This window comes from Halictus rubicundus, unplaced genomic scaffold (assembly GCF_050948215.1).
Source record: "Halictus rubicundus isolate RS-2024b unplaced genomic scaffold, iyHalRubi1_principal scaffold0223, whole genome shotgun sequence".
Classification (NCBI taxonomy): Eukaryota; Metazoa; Arthropoda; class Insecta; order Hymenoptera; family Halictidae; genus Halictus; species Halictus rubicundus.
The window spans coordinates 278101-293987 of record NW_027488764.1 but is presented as its reverse complement, the minus strand read 5'-3'; the positions used below and the strand labels follow the sequence as shown (position 1 = coordinate 293987).

At 47.2% G+C, this 15887-nt stretch overlaps 2 protein-coding genes across 2 annotated transcripts; both read left to right on the top strand.

Moving 5' to 3' along the window:
• The first annotated feature begins 186 nt into the window (after positions 1 to 186).
• Positions 187 to 1950, top strand: LOC143364060 (uncharacterized). The gene is made up of 2 exons (XM_076804571.1): positions 187 to 1836; positions 1901 to 1950. The coding sequence occupies exons 1-2, from the start codon at positions 231 to 233 to the stop codon at positions 1948 to 1950; spliced, it is 1656 nt and encodes a 551-aa protein (XP_076660686.1). The 5' UTR covers positions 187 to 230.
• Positions 1951 to 7319: 5369 nt separating this feature from the next.
• On the top strand, positions 7320 to 10053 carry LOC143364059 (uncharacterized). The gene is made up of 2 exons (XM_076804570.1): positions 7320 to 10000; positions 10044 to 10053. Exons 1-2 carry the CDS (start codon positions 7320 to 7322, stop codon positions 10051 to 10053), a joined length of 2691 nt encoding a protein of 896 aa, XP_076660685.1.
• Positions 10054 to 15887: the final 5834 nt, after the last annotated feature.

Sequence of the window (15887 nt, the reverse complement as noted above, 5' to 3'; positions counted from 1 at the left end):
GCCAATTAGAATTCTATCAGCGGCGTCGATAATCGATCCGGCGGTGACAGCCTATGGCACGACTCGTCGTCGATCGACCGTCGATCTCGCGGCGACACGAGCACCCGCCAATAGTGGGGCGGCGCGGTGGATCTCGCGTGCGAGATCTGTCGTCACGCGCAGCCAATCCGTAACAAGGATCGAAGGCGGAATTAATCCTCAGGTTGGAGGAATACGATAATAACATTTGGATGGTACTTGCGGCAGAGCGAGAACAACAAGACGAAGAGGAAGAGGACGAAATAGTACAGCTTCGGCGAGATGATGGGGAAATAGAGAGCGAAACCCATAAGCGAGAGTTGGAGTTTATGAGAAGAAAGAACAATTTACTCCAGCGCGAAATGGAGCTTCTCCGCCGCGAACGAGACCTAGCGAGGGCTCAAGCTATGGCGAGTCCAATGGGAATCGGAAGTGTAGCGGGTGGTTCCAGTCGGAGTACGTTATCGGCGAACATGAGTATCCGTGCGATTGGCGACCTCCTTTGCGATTTTGACGGATCCGACGGTACCTTTTGGAAGTGGGAGCAGCAAGTACGGCTCCTTCAGACCACCTATGAACTGGACGATAAGGCGGCAAAGGTGTTAATCAGTTCTAAATTAAAAGGACGTGCCGCGAATTGGCTCCATTCGAAGTCGGAACATCTCGTCATGGACGTTGATGTAATATTACGAGAAATGAAAATGATGTTCGACCACCGACCCAGCAAATTGACGTTGCGGAAGGAATTTGAAAGCAGAGTCTGGACGGCGGGCGAACCTTTCTCGGAATATTGCCATGATAAGGTAATTTTGGGAAATCGCGTGCCGATCGCAAGTGACGAATTGATAGATTACCTCATTGACGGTATCGCTGACACGCGGCTCCGAGATCATGCCAGAATATCGCGGTTCCGAACGACTGCCGATCTATTGGAGGCGTTCGAGAAAATTACCTTGGAGACGAGAGGAACTGCCAGCGGCGATAAGAAGTTTTACAAAAGGAGCAGCGATCTACGTGGAAAACCCGAGCAGCCGAAGAAGACGGTGCGGTGTTTCAATTGTGGGGAGGCAGGGCATGTGTCCCCAAGATGTCCAAAACCGAAGAGTCGGGAGTTTGGAGCCTGTTTTGGATGCGGATCGACCACGCATCAATTGAAGGATTGTATGCGACGGGCAGCAAATCAACAAGAGGAGAGCGGTACACGAAGGGAGCCCAGCATCAGGAAGGGGTCCAGCCCGACGACGACGGCAAATATGGTACAACCAGCACTCCCGGCACCGTATCTGCTCTCACTAAGTTATGTTGTGACTGATAGAAACGACCATTCTTGTAAGTATTCGTTGAACGCAATGTTAGATTCGGGATCACCGATTAGTTTTATTAAAAGCGGTTTTGTACCCGTTGAAGCGCGAACTCCGTTGCCAGACAACCTATGTGAATTTGCAGGAATTAACGGTTCACGTATGGAAATATTGGGTCTTTTTGAACGCGAGGTTGAGGTCGAAGGAATTCCTATTAAATTAAGATTTTACGTAGTTCCGGATAATACTATGGCGTTTATGGCGGTATTAGGGCGAGATTTTTCTTCAAATTCCATAATCAGACTATCATTTGATAACGGGTTCGTAGTATCTCGAAGAGAAAAGAAGTCCGCGAACGATGTAGATTCGGCGATCGAGCAAATTTTGAACATTGATTGTATAAGTGAACCGGTTGCGACACCGGAGAAACTTCGAATTAACCCAGAATTGGATTCGGTGGTGGTGGAACAAATCAAAGAGTCGTTCCAATCGGATTATTTACAACTGAAGCAATCGAGTACTGATAAGGTCGATTTTGAAATGAACATAGTTTTGAAACATGACCAACCAATTTGTTTTAGACCGCGACGACTTTCATATGCCGATAGAAAAAAATTACAAGGTCTTTTAGATGATCTCTTAGACAGAAAAATCATTCGCCCGAGCGAATCACTGTACAGCAGCCCGATTGTTTTAGTACGGAAGAAAAACGGGGAAACCAGGTTGTGCGTAGACTATCGGGAATTAAACAAAATCACAATTAAAGACAACTTTCCAAGTCAGTTAATTGAGGACAACATAGATCAATTAAAGAATAAACGATATTACACGACATTAGATTTGAAGGACGGATACTATAATGTCCGGATGGCGGATCAGGCGATTAAATTTACATCATTTGTCACTCCTATCGGGCAATATGAATTTTTGTTTTGCCCTTTTGGACTGACTAACGCCCCGAAGGTATTCGCACGATTTGTTAAAAAATTATTTTGCGACTTGATTAGAGCCCATAAAGTATTAGTGTATTTCGATGATTTTCTAATTGCGACGGAAACTCTCGAGGAACATTTAGAGATTCTGCGAGAAGTTTTCCGAACAGCCGGACGATGTCGGTTACCATTTAAATTGAACAAGTGTGCCTTTGCACAAACCGAAGTTGATTATTTAGGATACCGCGTTAGTATCGAAGGAATTCGACCGAGTGACGATAATATCAAGGTCGTTCTTAATTATCCGATTCCGCGTAACTCAAAGGACGTTTTACGCTTTGTGTCACTAGCCAGTTATTTTCGGCGATTTATACCTGGGTTCTCCATCATTGCTAAGTCATTGTACGACCTGGTCAGGAAGGATGCTAGATTTATATTTGGCGAAAAAGAAAATAGCGCTTTTGAAATGTTAAAAGGTCGGTTAGCAGAAAAACCGATTCTTTCGATTTATTCTCCCACGGCCGAAACCGAGCTTCATTGCGATGCGAGCGCGTCCGGATTTGGCGCAATATTGTTACAGAAGCAAGCAGATGGACGTTTAAAACCAATGGCATATTATAGCCAGCGAACAACACCGGTAGAAGCTAGGTATCATAGTTTTGAGCTGGAATGTCTTGCAGTAGTAAACGCAGTTAAACGATTCAGAATTTATCTTGCGGGTATTCGTTTTAAAATACTGACGGATTGCGATAGTTTTCCTTTGACATTAAGCAAGCAAAACATAAATCCGCGAATTTCCCGTTGGGCGCTTTATTTACAAGATTTTGATTATGAAATTCATCATAGACCGGGAAACAGAATGAACCACGTTGATGCTCTCAGTCGTTGTCATGGCGTTTTAGTAGTTGAAGGTAATACTTTTGAGCAAACATTGTCCATATGCCAGGATAAAGACCTAGAAATTAGGAAAATCCGAAGCGAATTAGAGCAAGTGGAATCAAAATACTTCGAATTACATGATGGACTAGTATACCGGAAAGATAAAACTAAAAAATTGTTATTTTATGTGCCGCGTTCGATGGAAGATAATGTAATTCGTACATGTCATGACGATTTGGGACACGTAGGCAAGGATAAGGTTATTCAAAATATTGTAAAATTATATTGGTTCCCAAATTTGCAGCAAAAGGTAAAAGAATATATTTCCAATTGTTTACGATGCATCGAATTTTCACCGCTTAGTGGAAAACAAGAAGGATACCTGCATAGCATCGAGAAGGGAAAAGTACCGTTTCATACTTTGCACTTAGACCACCTTGGTCCGCTCGAAAAAACAGGAAAGGGATACAGACATTTATTAGCGATGGGGGGTAGACGGTTTTACAAAATTCATCAGACTATACCCTTGTAAATCAACGAGTTCTCAGGAAGTGATAAAGTTTTTAAAAGAATATTTTAGGGTATATAGCAGGCCAAAACGGATAATAACAGACCGCGGTACTGCTTTCACATCAAATAATTTTAAAGAATTTCTGGATAATGAAAATGTCCAACACATTTTAATTGCAGTTGGCACCCCTAGAGCCAACGGTCAAATTGAACGATTTAATCGTGTTATAACACCAATGATGGCCAAACTGTGTGAAGAACCGAGTAAATGGGACAGAGTTTTAGAGCAGGTGGAATTTACTTTAAATAATACAATTTGCCGAGCGACAAAAGAAACCCCTAGTCGTTTGCTTTTTGGAGTCGAACAATTACAGAAACGGAATGATTCCCTACGTTTATTGTTAGAGTCACGTTCGTGCGACGACAGAAATTTAGAAATAATTCGGGAAAAAGCGGCGGAAAATATTAATAAAATACAGGCGGCTAACGAAAAGAATTACAATGATAAGCATAAGGATGCATTGGTTTATAATGTCGGGGACTATGTCATGATTAAAAACACTGACACATCAGCAGGGGTTAATAAAAAATTGATACCCAAATTCAAGGGACCTTATGTAGTTAAAAATGTTTTAGATCATGATCGTTATGTAATCAGTGACATTGATGGATTCCAGGTAACGCAAATGCCGTACCATGGAGTTTTGTCCCCAGACAACATGCGACGTTATAAAGCGATATGATCGTTAAGAATTTGTTATGTTGATAGCGATAAGAATGTATATTTTATATTATATTTCATATTATAATGTATTTATCAAAAATATGTACATAGTAAGTAGCAACTAAGGAAGCGAAATATTGTATTCGGGTTAGCCGGGACGGCTAACAGGTCAGGATGGCCGAACTGTAGGAAATTATTGGTAATAGGATTGTTCGAAATGACTGCGGGCGCGTTAGCATTCAGTATGGATGTGTGTATGTGTGTGCTCGCGCGTCGTGGCAAAGATTGTAACAGCTCGGTGACAAAGGTACAACGAGAAGACTCGTGTGTTTTATCGTTGCCAGGTGAATTGTTTTAATTGCATAAAAGAAACGAATCGTGGTAATTAGTTACCAGCGAACCGGCGACCCATCAACACGGCATCCGCACACGCGCCTGAATTTATATTAAAAAAACAAATCGAATAAATATAGTTAGTAGGAGTTGGAGAATCTTGACTGTTGAATCCCCTCCTTCCCCTATAATTACGAACAAAATATTTTTTCTCATTATAAAATGAATCTTTATGTAATATTAGAAATAGAATATTTTTTTTATCTATGCAGGAAATATTTTATGTTTATCATGGAAAAATATTTGTTCCCGAATATGATGCGAAGTAAAATGTTTACTTTTAATTTACTTTGAATTCGTGTTTGTCACTTAATCGACATATATTTATATTATAATAACATTAATGCGACAAAGTTATTGCATGAAAAATAATCGTGTAGCTCTTACGTCTTACGCAATGTTATTGAACTGTATGCAAGATTAAAAAGTTCGTAGTAACAGATTGGTACCTATTCGGGATAAATATTTAGCTTCGGTCAATGTATTTGGGAAAGGCCCTGGCCATGTTGCAGCGAGAAACGCATTCATTCGTTAGCAAACTAGCAATCAGATTAAACGGTCGGTTGCGATAGCCGAGGCACTCGACGCGACGCGACGCGACGGTCCCAAAATTATTGGGTGTCAGCGGACACCACTTCGAAACCTCCGTGAGCGAGACCATTGACAGGGCAATATACAAACATTTAGTTTTCCAGACTATTTTCCCCATATCTTTCGCACCCAATTCATTATATAATCTAAACACAATTTCATCAAAGCGCATCCCTATTCTGACGACCAAACTGCACCACCCACTCACCAATTAGGAAACTTTTAGTCTCCCCATACAGTTTTAAGACAGCCAATAGGAAAATATCAAAGTTAACATTATACACGACACGACACCGAAAATCAGAAGACAAAATTCTCTCATATAGAACACACCTTGAATATCTCGGCTATCTCTTGTGTCTCGACTATCTCTATCGACTTGTACGTACGCGATCAAGTTTTTAAATAAGTTTTTAAATAATTGTTGTTATTCGTGCCCCGAGTACGTGTGCTCGAGACCTGCATTTCATCGTTCGCAGAAAAGGTATGTACATTTATATGTTATGTAATAAATAAATATATATATTTTTTTTTATATTAAAAAAAAAATTTTTTTTTTAATTATCTGAAGAGTTGCAATATTAAAGTTTTCAAGAATAGTTTTTCATACACCATATTTAGTTTGCAGTTACACAAATTTCATAATGGCCGAAAAACGACGTTACAAAAAATATAAATTTATAAAGAATGAACTACGGAAAACTTTCAATCAGAATCAGAGTCTCGATACAGTAAATGAAGAATCAAATAGAATAATCATGCCAACTAATAGTTCACAGACAACTAATGATCTCGCTATATCCGATCTGGATCAACAATTTGATCTTCAAATGATAAATAACAGGAACGACATAAATTACAGTACAAGTGATAACTGCAGTGCTATTAGAAATTTGAAATTAATTACTTTTTCAAAAAAATGGTCTCTAGGAAATAAAATTAATCAAACTCAATTAAGTAATTTATTATAGGGTTTAAAGGAAATTTTTTCAGAATACAAAATTCCATGCGATTCCCGCACTCTGTTGAAAACTAATCGATCATCAAATATTGTGTCCGTTTTAAGCAAAAAGGAAAATTTAGCGCAATTTACATATTTTGGTATAAAAGAAAATCCATTAAACTTGTTGCAAACTGAAATAGGTGTTCGGGAATAACATAAAACCCACTTCGTGCAAGGCATTATAGTTTATATTATATTTTATTGTTAAATCGACTATGTACATAACTGTAATAAACGTACGACAAAGGCTGATCGACAACGCGTGCGCGCGGCCTGCCTCGACGCACCTCTCCTCAACCCCCCCGTGCGCCACGGGTGGATCGAGCAGCTCGCGGCGTGCGAGGGGAGCGGGCGGGTGTGGCGCGTGCGCCGCGCGACGGTTGATCGATCTCAGTTCGATCACGACCACACACGTTGAGCATCGAGTTTTCTTTCTTGCGATCCACCGTTTGTCCGTCGATTTCGTCCTTTTCGTTTTCCCAGTTATTCTTATTACGACTCAGACAGTAGTTGCCTCAGCTACGAGGCAATCTCGATTTGTCGTTAATATTGGTCCTTCGAGCCGGATTTTTAGTTCTGCGGGAGTTTTCTGTGCATCGATCGCGATCCAGTCCTGCACGCAGCACGCGACTTCGGCTTTCGCGCTTCTCTGACCCGCGACTCCGATTTCGGATCTCAGTGGTGTTTCTCCCCATCTGAAACATTCACATCGTTGTAGTGCGTGCATAAACACAGTGCTTTTTGATTTAATAACTCGATCCGTACGAGAAAATCGAGGCGTTGAACCAGTTCGACTTTTGAACGTGGTAACGGCCTTTTTTTTTTCGGCGACCCGTTCCTCGCAGCGGTCGTCCGCTTGACAAACAAACATTCCGCGCTCCGCTTGTTGTTCGCGCGTTTGAACTTGGAAGTGTCAACCTACCGCAACGGTCGTCGTGCTCATCGCGGGTTGCTGATTTCCGATCAAGATGACTTCTACGGTCGACGACCTCGTCGCAGCACAGAAGGACCTCGGAGGTCGAATTTCTCGGTTCCTGATTAACCTGAAAAAGAGCGGAGCAGATAACCTGACGCTACCCGTACTCCGAAAACGGCGAGAACTGCTGGAGTCGTACTGGCGCCAATTCAATCAACGCCACGTCGAGCTGACCCGGCTGGCATCCGCCGATCTACCGTACCTGATCGACGACTTCTTCGCTGCGGTCGAGGACGCCTTCGTGATAAACGGAGCTGCAGTCGAGGAGCTGATAGCGATGCAGACTCCCCACAAGGCAGAGACCACGATGATCACGCCGTCTTCCGATCCGGAACCCGTCCTGCCGCCGATGAAGCTGCCGACGTTCTCCGGAGATCTGTACGAGTGGGAGAGCTTCAAGGATCAATTCTGCTCCTTGGTGCATCACTCAACCCGCATCGCGAATGTCAGAAAGATGCAGTATTTAAAGTCCTGCCTCACCGGAGATGCGGCGAACATGCTGGACCTCACGCCCATCACCGACGCCAACTACGAAGGAGCCTGGTCCGCGCTGGAGCGCCGGTTCGGAAATCAGCGGATCCTCTCGGCGGCACATATGCGGCGCCTGATAACCCGTCCGGCCCTACCCAAGATGCAGCCGAATGAGATCAAGCGCTTAGTGGACGACTTCAGACAGACGCAGCGGGCCTTCCAGGCCCTGAAGAAACCCGTCAAGGAGTGGGACGAGTGGTTCGTCTTCCTGGCGTCGGAGAAATTGGATCAACCCACGAGACTGGCTTGGGAAGTCTCCCTGAAGGATCCGACCGCCACTCCTACCTTTGATGAGCTGGAGTCGTTCCTGGAGAACAGGGTCCACGCACTCGGCTCGGCACGGATCCCGGAACAAGCTGGGACGTCGAAGGGTGGAGGCGCCGTCGTGCGAAACACTCCCGTGGTCTCCCGCAACACGCTGGCGGTCAAGGTTGAACCTAAGGGAACGACGAAGGGTGGTCGTCAGTGCCCACTCTGTGCCGGGAATCATGCGCTCAATGCGTGCAAGCAGTACAAGGCGTTACCTGCAGCGAAACGGCGTCAGTTCGTGATCGATAAGGGTCTCTGCCTCTCGTGCCTAGCGAGCAGCCACCAGCTTCCGCAGTGCTCCTCGTCGTTTCGATGCTGGGTCTGCGACAAGCAGCACAACACCACCCTCCATGACGCCTTCCTGAAGGACGCGAGGGCCGAATCTACCACGTCTTCTTCGGCTGTCAACTACGCCGTGGGCTGCAACAAGGCCACCCTCCTCGCCACCGCTAGAGTCACTCTGGAGGCACCCAATGGTCGGTCTCTGACGGTCCGAGCCTTACTGGACTCAGGCTCCGAGGCATCCTTCCTCTCCGAGTGGGCCGCCCAGTCGTTAAGGTTGAGGAGACGGACCGTACGGGTAGAGCTGACCGGATACCAGGGGACCAGCGTGGGAACTGCACGGACGGAGGTAAAGGTATCGCTCCGATCACCGGTGGATGATGAGTTTCAGGTCACCTTAGAAGCACTCGTCACCAAGAGCCTCGTCTCTCCTACCCCGTCGCAACCGGTGTCCTTGGGAGACTGGCCGCACGTGAAGGGCTTGCCGCTGGCCGATCCGCACTTCTCGGACCCTGCGCAGGTGGACGTGCTCCTGGGTGCCGACGTCTGCGGGATATTGCTACTGGAGAAGCGGGTGGGCCCTCCTGGTACCCCGGCAGCTATCCGAACTCCTTTCGGATGGACACTGCTGGGACCCATCGAGGTGTCGGGGCCGCCACGGTCCACCAGGATCCATTGCGTAAGGCGACAAGAACCCTTACCCGACCTCCAGCGGTTTTGGGAATTGGAGGAGCTCTCACACGAAACTCCCATGTCACCAGACGAACTAAGCTGTGAGGAGCTGTTCCGGAGCACCACACGTCGCGACCCGTCGGGGCGGTATGTAGTTCGTCTACCGTTTAAGGGGGGAAGACATCCACAGGTGGGCTCGTCGAGATCGGCGGCAATCCGCATGCTGCTCAAGGCCGAACGAACCTGGTCGAGAGATCATAGCTTGCGTGATCAGTACGTCGACTTCATGGAGGAGTACCATCGACTCGGACACATGAGCCCGGTGAGCAGACCCCTGAAGGATCAGGAACCAGGCCATTACCTACCCCACCACGCGGTCTGGAAGGAGTGTGGCACACTCCAGAAAATTCGGGTCGTCTTCAACGCGTCCTTCCCTTCAGCCAAGGACTCCTCACTCAACGATGCGCTACTGCCGGGACCAAAGCTTCAGTCAGAGCTTTGGGCCGTCGTGACTCGATGGCGTCTCTTCAGGGTGGCGTTTTCGGCGGACATCGTCAAGATGTTTCGCCAGATATTAATACACCCGGACGATCAGGACTGGCTGCGAGTTCTGTGGAGAAAGCACCCGACTGAGCAGTTAATTGATTTCAGGATGACCACCGTCACCTACGGTACAGCGTCTGCTCCCTACCTGGCGCACCGGGTCCTGCAACAGCTACCCGTCGACGAGGGGACCCGCTATCCATTAGGAGCGGAGGCACTCCGACGTCATGCTTACGTCGACGACATCCTGTCGGGCGCCGACGACTTAGGTGCGGCCTTGGAAACTGCCCAGCAACTGACGAGCCTACTCGAGTCCGGGGGGTTCCCTCTGGACAAGTGGGCAAGCAACGTTCCCGAACTCCGCTCGTCGACGCCGCAGACCAAGGTGATCCAGGAGAGCGAAGTGCACGGAGCCTTGGGCCTGCTTTGGGACACCAAGCGCGACACTCTGGCGGTGCGGGGCCCGAGATTCGACGACGGACTGTCGGAATCAACGTGGACAAAGCGATCGATCCTATCCGAGATCGCACGACTCTTCGACCCACTAGGGTGGCTGGCACCTGTAATAGTAAGGGCCAAAATCTTATTACAGGATCTGTGGTTGGCAGGGGTCACGTGGGACCAACCCTTGGACGAGGGACTTACCTGCCGTTGGCGGAGCTTCCGAGGAGACCTCAGTGCACTGAGTGAAGTCCACGTACCAAGGTGGATACATCATCCATCGGGAAGCGAGGTCGAGCTGCATGGCTTCTGCGACGCCTCGGAACGCGCATACGCAGCTGCCGTATACCTGGTGGTCCGCCGAGATCAGCATCACACGAACCTCCTGGTGGCGAAGTCCAGGGTAGCTCCGGTCAAGACCCTGAGCATCCCTCGGCTGGAACTCTGCGGAGCGGTCCTCCTGGCACAGCTGCTGGCGTCGATGAGGAGGGAGCTGAGCCTGGATTCCTGCCCGATCAGCGCCTGGACCGACTCGACGGTAGCGCTGGCGTGGCTTCGCTCCCATCCGTCAAAATGGAAGCCCTTCGTCGCCCATCGAGTGTCCGAAATCCAGAATCTCCTTCCCGGAGTGACGTGGCGACACGTGGGAACGACTGATAACCCCGCCGACCTGGCTACCAGAGGCATCCCAGCGGACGAGTTACGAGACTCGAAACTCTGGTGGAAGGGCCCGGCCTGGCTGACGGATCCACACGCAGGCTGGCCGGCCACCTCGACTGCCGATCTGCCTCGAGACCTTCCGGAGCAGAGGACCGTGTCTGTCGCACTGGTGCAAGAGGAGCCTGAAAAGGAGCAGTTCGTTACCAGGTTCTCCTCCCTGACGAGACTGATGCGGGTCACTGCTTACCTTCGTCGGTTTACAGATAACTGCCGGAAAGTCCGTGGCAGACGAGGACCGCTGACGTCTTCCGAGCTGCAGGAGGCTCTCCACACGGTCATACGCACGTGCCAGCGAAGTGACTTCCCACAGGAACTGCACGCACTCAGTCGAGGTAACGCAGTGCCATCCGGATCTCCACTCAAATCTCTGACACCCTTTTTAGGTGAGGACGGAATCCTAAGGGTCGGAGGTCGTCTTCAGAACACCATGCTGTCGGAGTCCCAACGACACCCAGCAATAGTCAACCGTACTTCTCACTTGGCGCTGCTGGTGATACGTGATGCACATAGGCAGACTCTCCACGGAGGACTCAACGCCACGCTGACCTGGATCCTAAGGGCCTTCTGGATACCACGTGGACGATCTCGGGTGAAGCAGGTCCTGCGTAACTGTGTCACGTGCACAAGGTTCCGAGCCTCTACCGGACAACAGCGGATGGGCAATCTTCCAGCATCGAGGGTGCTTCCAGCCAAACCGTTCCTGCGGACCGGTGTGGACTACGCGGGACCCCTGCACATGCGCACCAGTAAGGAGAGAGGCCACAAAAGTCAGAAAGGGTACGTGGCAGTGTTTGTGTGCATGGTGACCAAAGCCGTGCACTTAGATGCAGTTACAGACCTGTCAGCGGCGGCCTTCATCGCAGCGTTTCAACGGTTTACGGCACGACGTGGACGTTGCAGTCACCTGTATAGCGACAATGGCACCACCTTCCGAGGAGCCGATGCGGAGCTGCAGCGCATGTTCAGGGCAGCGTCGGCCTTCTACGCTCACGTCGCCGAGGCACTCGCTACGGACGGAACCCAGTGGGAATTTATCCCACCTTATTCACCGCACATGGGGGGCCTTTGGGAAGCAGCGGTGAAGTCAATGAAAGCTCATCTCCGACGGGTGATAGGTGACACTACGCTTACCTACGAGGAGATGACGACACTGCTGTGCCGCGTAGAAGCCTGCCTGAACTCCCGCCCCCTAAGCCCCCTCTCCGACGATCCAACCGATCTGGCTCCGCTCACGCCGGGACACTTCCTGGTGGGCGAGCCTCTTCGCACACCTCCCGAACCACCCACCGAATATTCCACACTGTCACTCGGATCACGGTGGCGACTTATTCACGCTATGCACCATAATTTTTGGCACAGGTGGATGCAGGAGCACTTGCACCAAATGCAGCAGCGCACCAAATGGCAAGATCGGCGGGAGGATCTTCGCCCGGGTACACTGGTACTTGTCAAAGAGGATTCCACGCCGCCGACCCGCTGGCCGCTCGCACGTGTCGAATCCACGCAGCCCGGCAAGGATGGACTCGTACGGGTCGTCACGTTACGTTCCGGATCCCGCACGTTCTCCAGAACGATCGCGAAGCTCGTCGAGCTTCCTATCCGTGAGGAAGCAGGGCCGCGAGACGGGACGACTGGCGAACACTAACCACGAGCCGACAATGTCCGACGTATCTGCGGAGACAGCACGTGGCGGACGGACAACGACTGTGTTCTACGCAGTACTACGCCGCATTCCAGAATGGACAACCGTTCCCCCTCCCAGCGTCCCGCCATACGCCACGCGGACCCGACCGCGTGTATCAAGCGAGTCCCATTTCGACGCACCCGTGGTGACGTCAAGGCGGGCGGTATGTTCGGGAATAACATAAAACCCACTTCGTGCAAGGCATTATAGTTTATATTATATTTTATTGTTAAATCGACTATGTACATAACTGTAATAAACGTACGACAAAGGCTGATCGACAACGCGTGCGCGCGGCCTGCCTCGACGCACCTCTCCTCAACCCCCCCGTGCGCCACGGGTGGATCGAGCAGCTCGCGGCGTGCGAGGGGAGCGGGCGGGTGTGGCGCGTGCGCCGCGCGACGGTTGATCGATCTCAGTTCGATCACGACCACACACGTTGAGCATCGAGTTTTCTTTCTTGCGATCCACCGTTTGTCCGTCGATTTCGTCCTTTTCGTTTTCCCAGTTATTCTTATTACGACTCAGACAGTAGTTGCCTCAGCTACGAGGCAATCTCGATTTGTCGTTAATATTAAGAAACTTTAACAATTCGTTTAATTTTCAATATTGATGGTGTTCCAGTTTCAAAAAATTCGAACAAACAGTTTTGGCCCATTTTATGCAAACTGGTATTAAACAATTATATCGTGTCTCCTTTTCCGATAGCCTTATATTATGGTGATGCAAAACCAAATTCCTTAGCTGATTATTTAAATGATTTTACAAATGAATTAAATGATATTTTAAAGCATGGATTATTTTATAATAATATTAATTTTAAAGTTTGCGTTATATGCTTTACATGTGATGTACCTGCGAGAGCATTTTTAAAAAATATTAAAGGGCATACAGGTCGCAATAGTTGCGAAAGATGCACAGAAGAGGGTACATACTATAAAAAACGAATTATTTACGAAAACCATAATGCCAGTGTTCGGACACATGAAGGATTTAAAAATTTTCGCGACATCAAGCACCATAAAAACAATGAAAGGACACCCTTATTAAATATAAGCACATTAAGTATAATAGAAGATTTTGCTTTAGATTATATGCATTTATGCTGTTTGGAAGTAATGAAGAAATTACTTCATCATTGGTGTAAAGTAGAGTTCAGATTACAGCAAAGGAATAAATTATCAAAACGAATGATTTCTGCAGCAAAATACTTACCTTGTGAATTTAACCGTAAATCACGATCCATATCAGAATTGCCTAGTGTAACGCGACGAGGAACAATAAAGCGTCGAGACCACTCGTCAACCCCCCCCCCCCCCCCGGTGTAACAGAAGAATTGCGCCGAGGCAGCGTGGCCGGCGGTTCAAGGGGAACCGCGGGGTCTGGAACCTTCTAGACCCCTAGTAACGCGTTATTGATAAAGATAGCAACGAGTCCATATAAATATCGGTAGATTACCGCGGAACAAGCACTCTTGCTGCACCTGTAGGAGAGGACGAGGTAAGACCACGGCCGCCTACAGGATGGGAGAGTACGAAGCAATGCTATCGGACGCCCAGCAGCATGGCTGCACCTGTGGGAGAGGACGAGTCAGACCACGGCCGCCCACAGGACGGGAGAGTACGAAGCAATGCTATCGGACGCCCAGCAGCCCAGGAGAGGACAGGAGTTGCACCTGGACGCCTCTCTGGATACATGGGAGAGGACGGCCATGAAGGCCGGCCGCCCGCCGAGAGGAAAGAACAGGGTAGCTTCCTGGCCGCCTGAGAGTAGGGACGCCTGCTTCCTCTGTACGTTTTCGGAGAGGACGGCCATGAAGGCCGACCGCCGATCGGACATGAGAAAACAGGCGAAACCGGGTCGTCGTCGTCGTATTCCCAGAGGGAGAGTACGGTTGAAATAAACCGGACGCCCGATGGTGGTATCGCGGATTATATAAAATCTTCTCCTAAATTAATCGTTGCTAGCTTTGTCTCTCACTCTTTTGAAAGAATCTATTTTATAACAAAACCTATCACCTCATCCTTTGTACTAACATTTTTTTGGAAAATATATCCTATGTCTCCAGATATTCCGACTCCTGTCATTCCGTAACCACCGCAATCCTTTACGTTACACTAGATATAAAGCTACGGAGTTTCGTTTATTTCTCTTGTATCTAGGACCCATTCTTTTAAAGAAAATTCTTCCAAATATCTTCTATAACCACTTCTTATTACTACATGCAGCTATGAGAATTCTATTACTCAATAAATTACGTGTAGATGTAAAGTGGCTAAACAAAGCTCGAGAAATGCTAATTCAATTTGTCAATGATTCTTCTATTTTGTATGGCAGAGAATTTAGTGTATATAATGTTCACAATTTAGTGCACATTACAGACGATGTCCAAAATTTAAAATATTCTTTAGAGGAACTAAGTTGTTTTCCTTTTGAAAATTACTTAGGGAAGCTAAGAAGCATGTTATGCAGGTGGAATAAACCACTAGCACAGATAATAAAAAGGTTGTCGGAAAATGGAGCACCTACAATTAAAGAAACTAGTAAAAAAATATGTGTAGAATATGATAAAAAGAAAATACAATTCCCTTATTTTAATATAAAAGCTTACGGACTTCGAGACTCTTACGTTTTTGTACGGAATGATTATGTCCTACAGATCCTAGACATATCAACAAATAAAATAGTTGGTAGATTATCCACAAAATTGAAAACTTTTTACAAATACCCTATCAAATCGAAAATAATAGGAATATTTAAAGGGCCTAGCCGAATAAGATGGTCAAAACTGCCCTTAGACGTTTTTCAATAATTAATGAACCATTCGAAAGCTGACCAAGAAAAACCCCTCTGAGCCAAATTTCAACCCCCTATCCTGCTCGTGAGGGTAGTTACAGGGTAAATTAGATTTTAAGCTTTTCCGTGCATTTTCCGCACTCTGATGCTTCCCAAAATTCTGAAAAAATGTGACATATTTTGGACCCTAAGGCAGATTTTTGAGAATTTTTTCAGATTTTTTGGATGCAAACTGTGGTCGTAAAAAATGAAAAACCTCAAAAAAATCGGAAAAATGCAGGTTTCTCAAAAATATGAAAACATGCTATTGAGCTGTTTAGTGCCCCAATAAAGTACCATAACAGGCAGTGTCCTCAATTTTTTTTTAGATTTTTTGGTGTGGGAAGTCTTTGTCAAAAACAAGAAAAACCGAATTTTTTCGACGTTTCTGCTATTAGGAGGAAAGTTACACTTGTTGATTTTATCGCAAGTATATATTAAGTCATTTTTAACGTTATTACATTGAAACAAGTAAGTGTTTGACCTCAGAAATATGTTTTAAGAGAAAAATAAATTTTATTTTGTGCGATATATACCAGAATG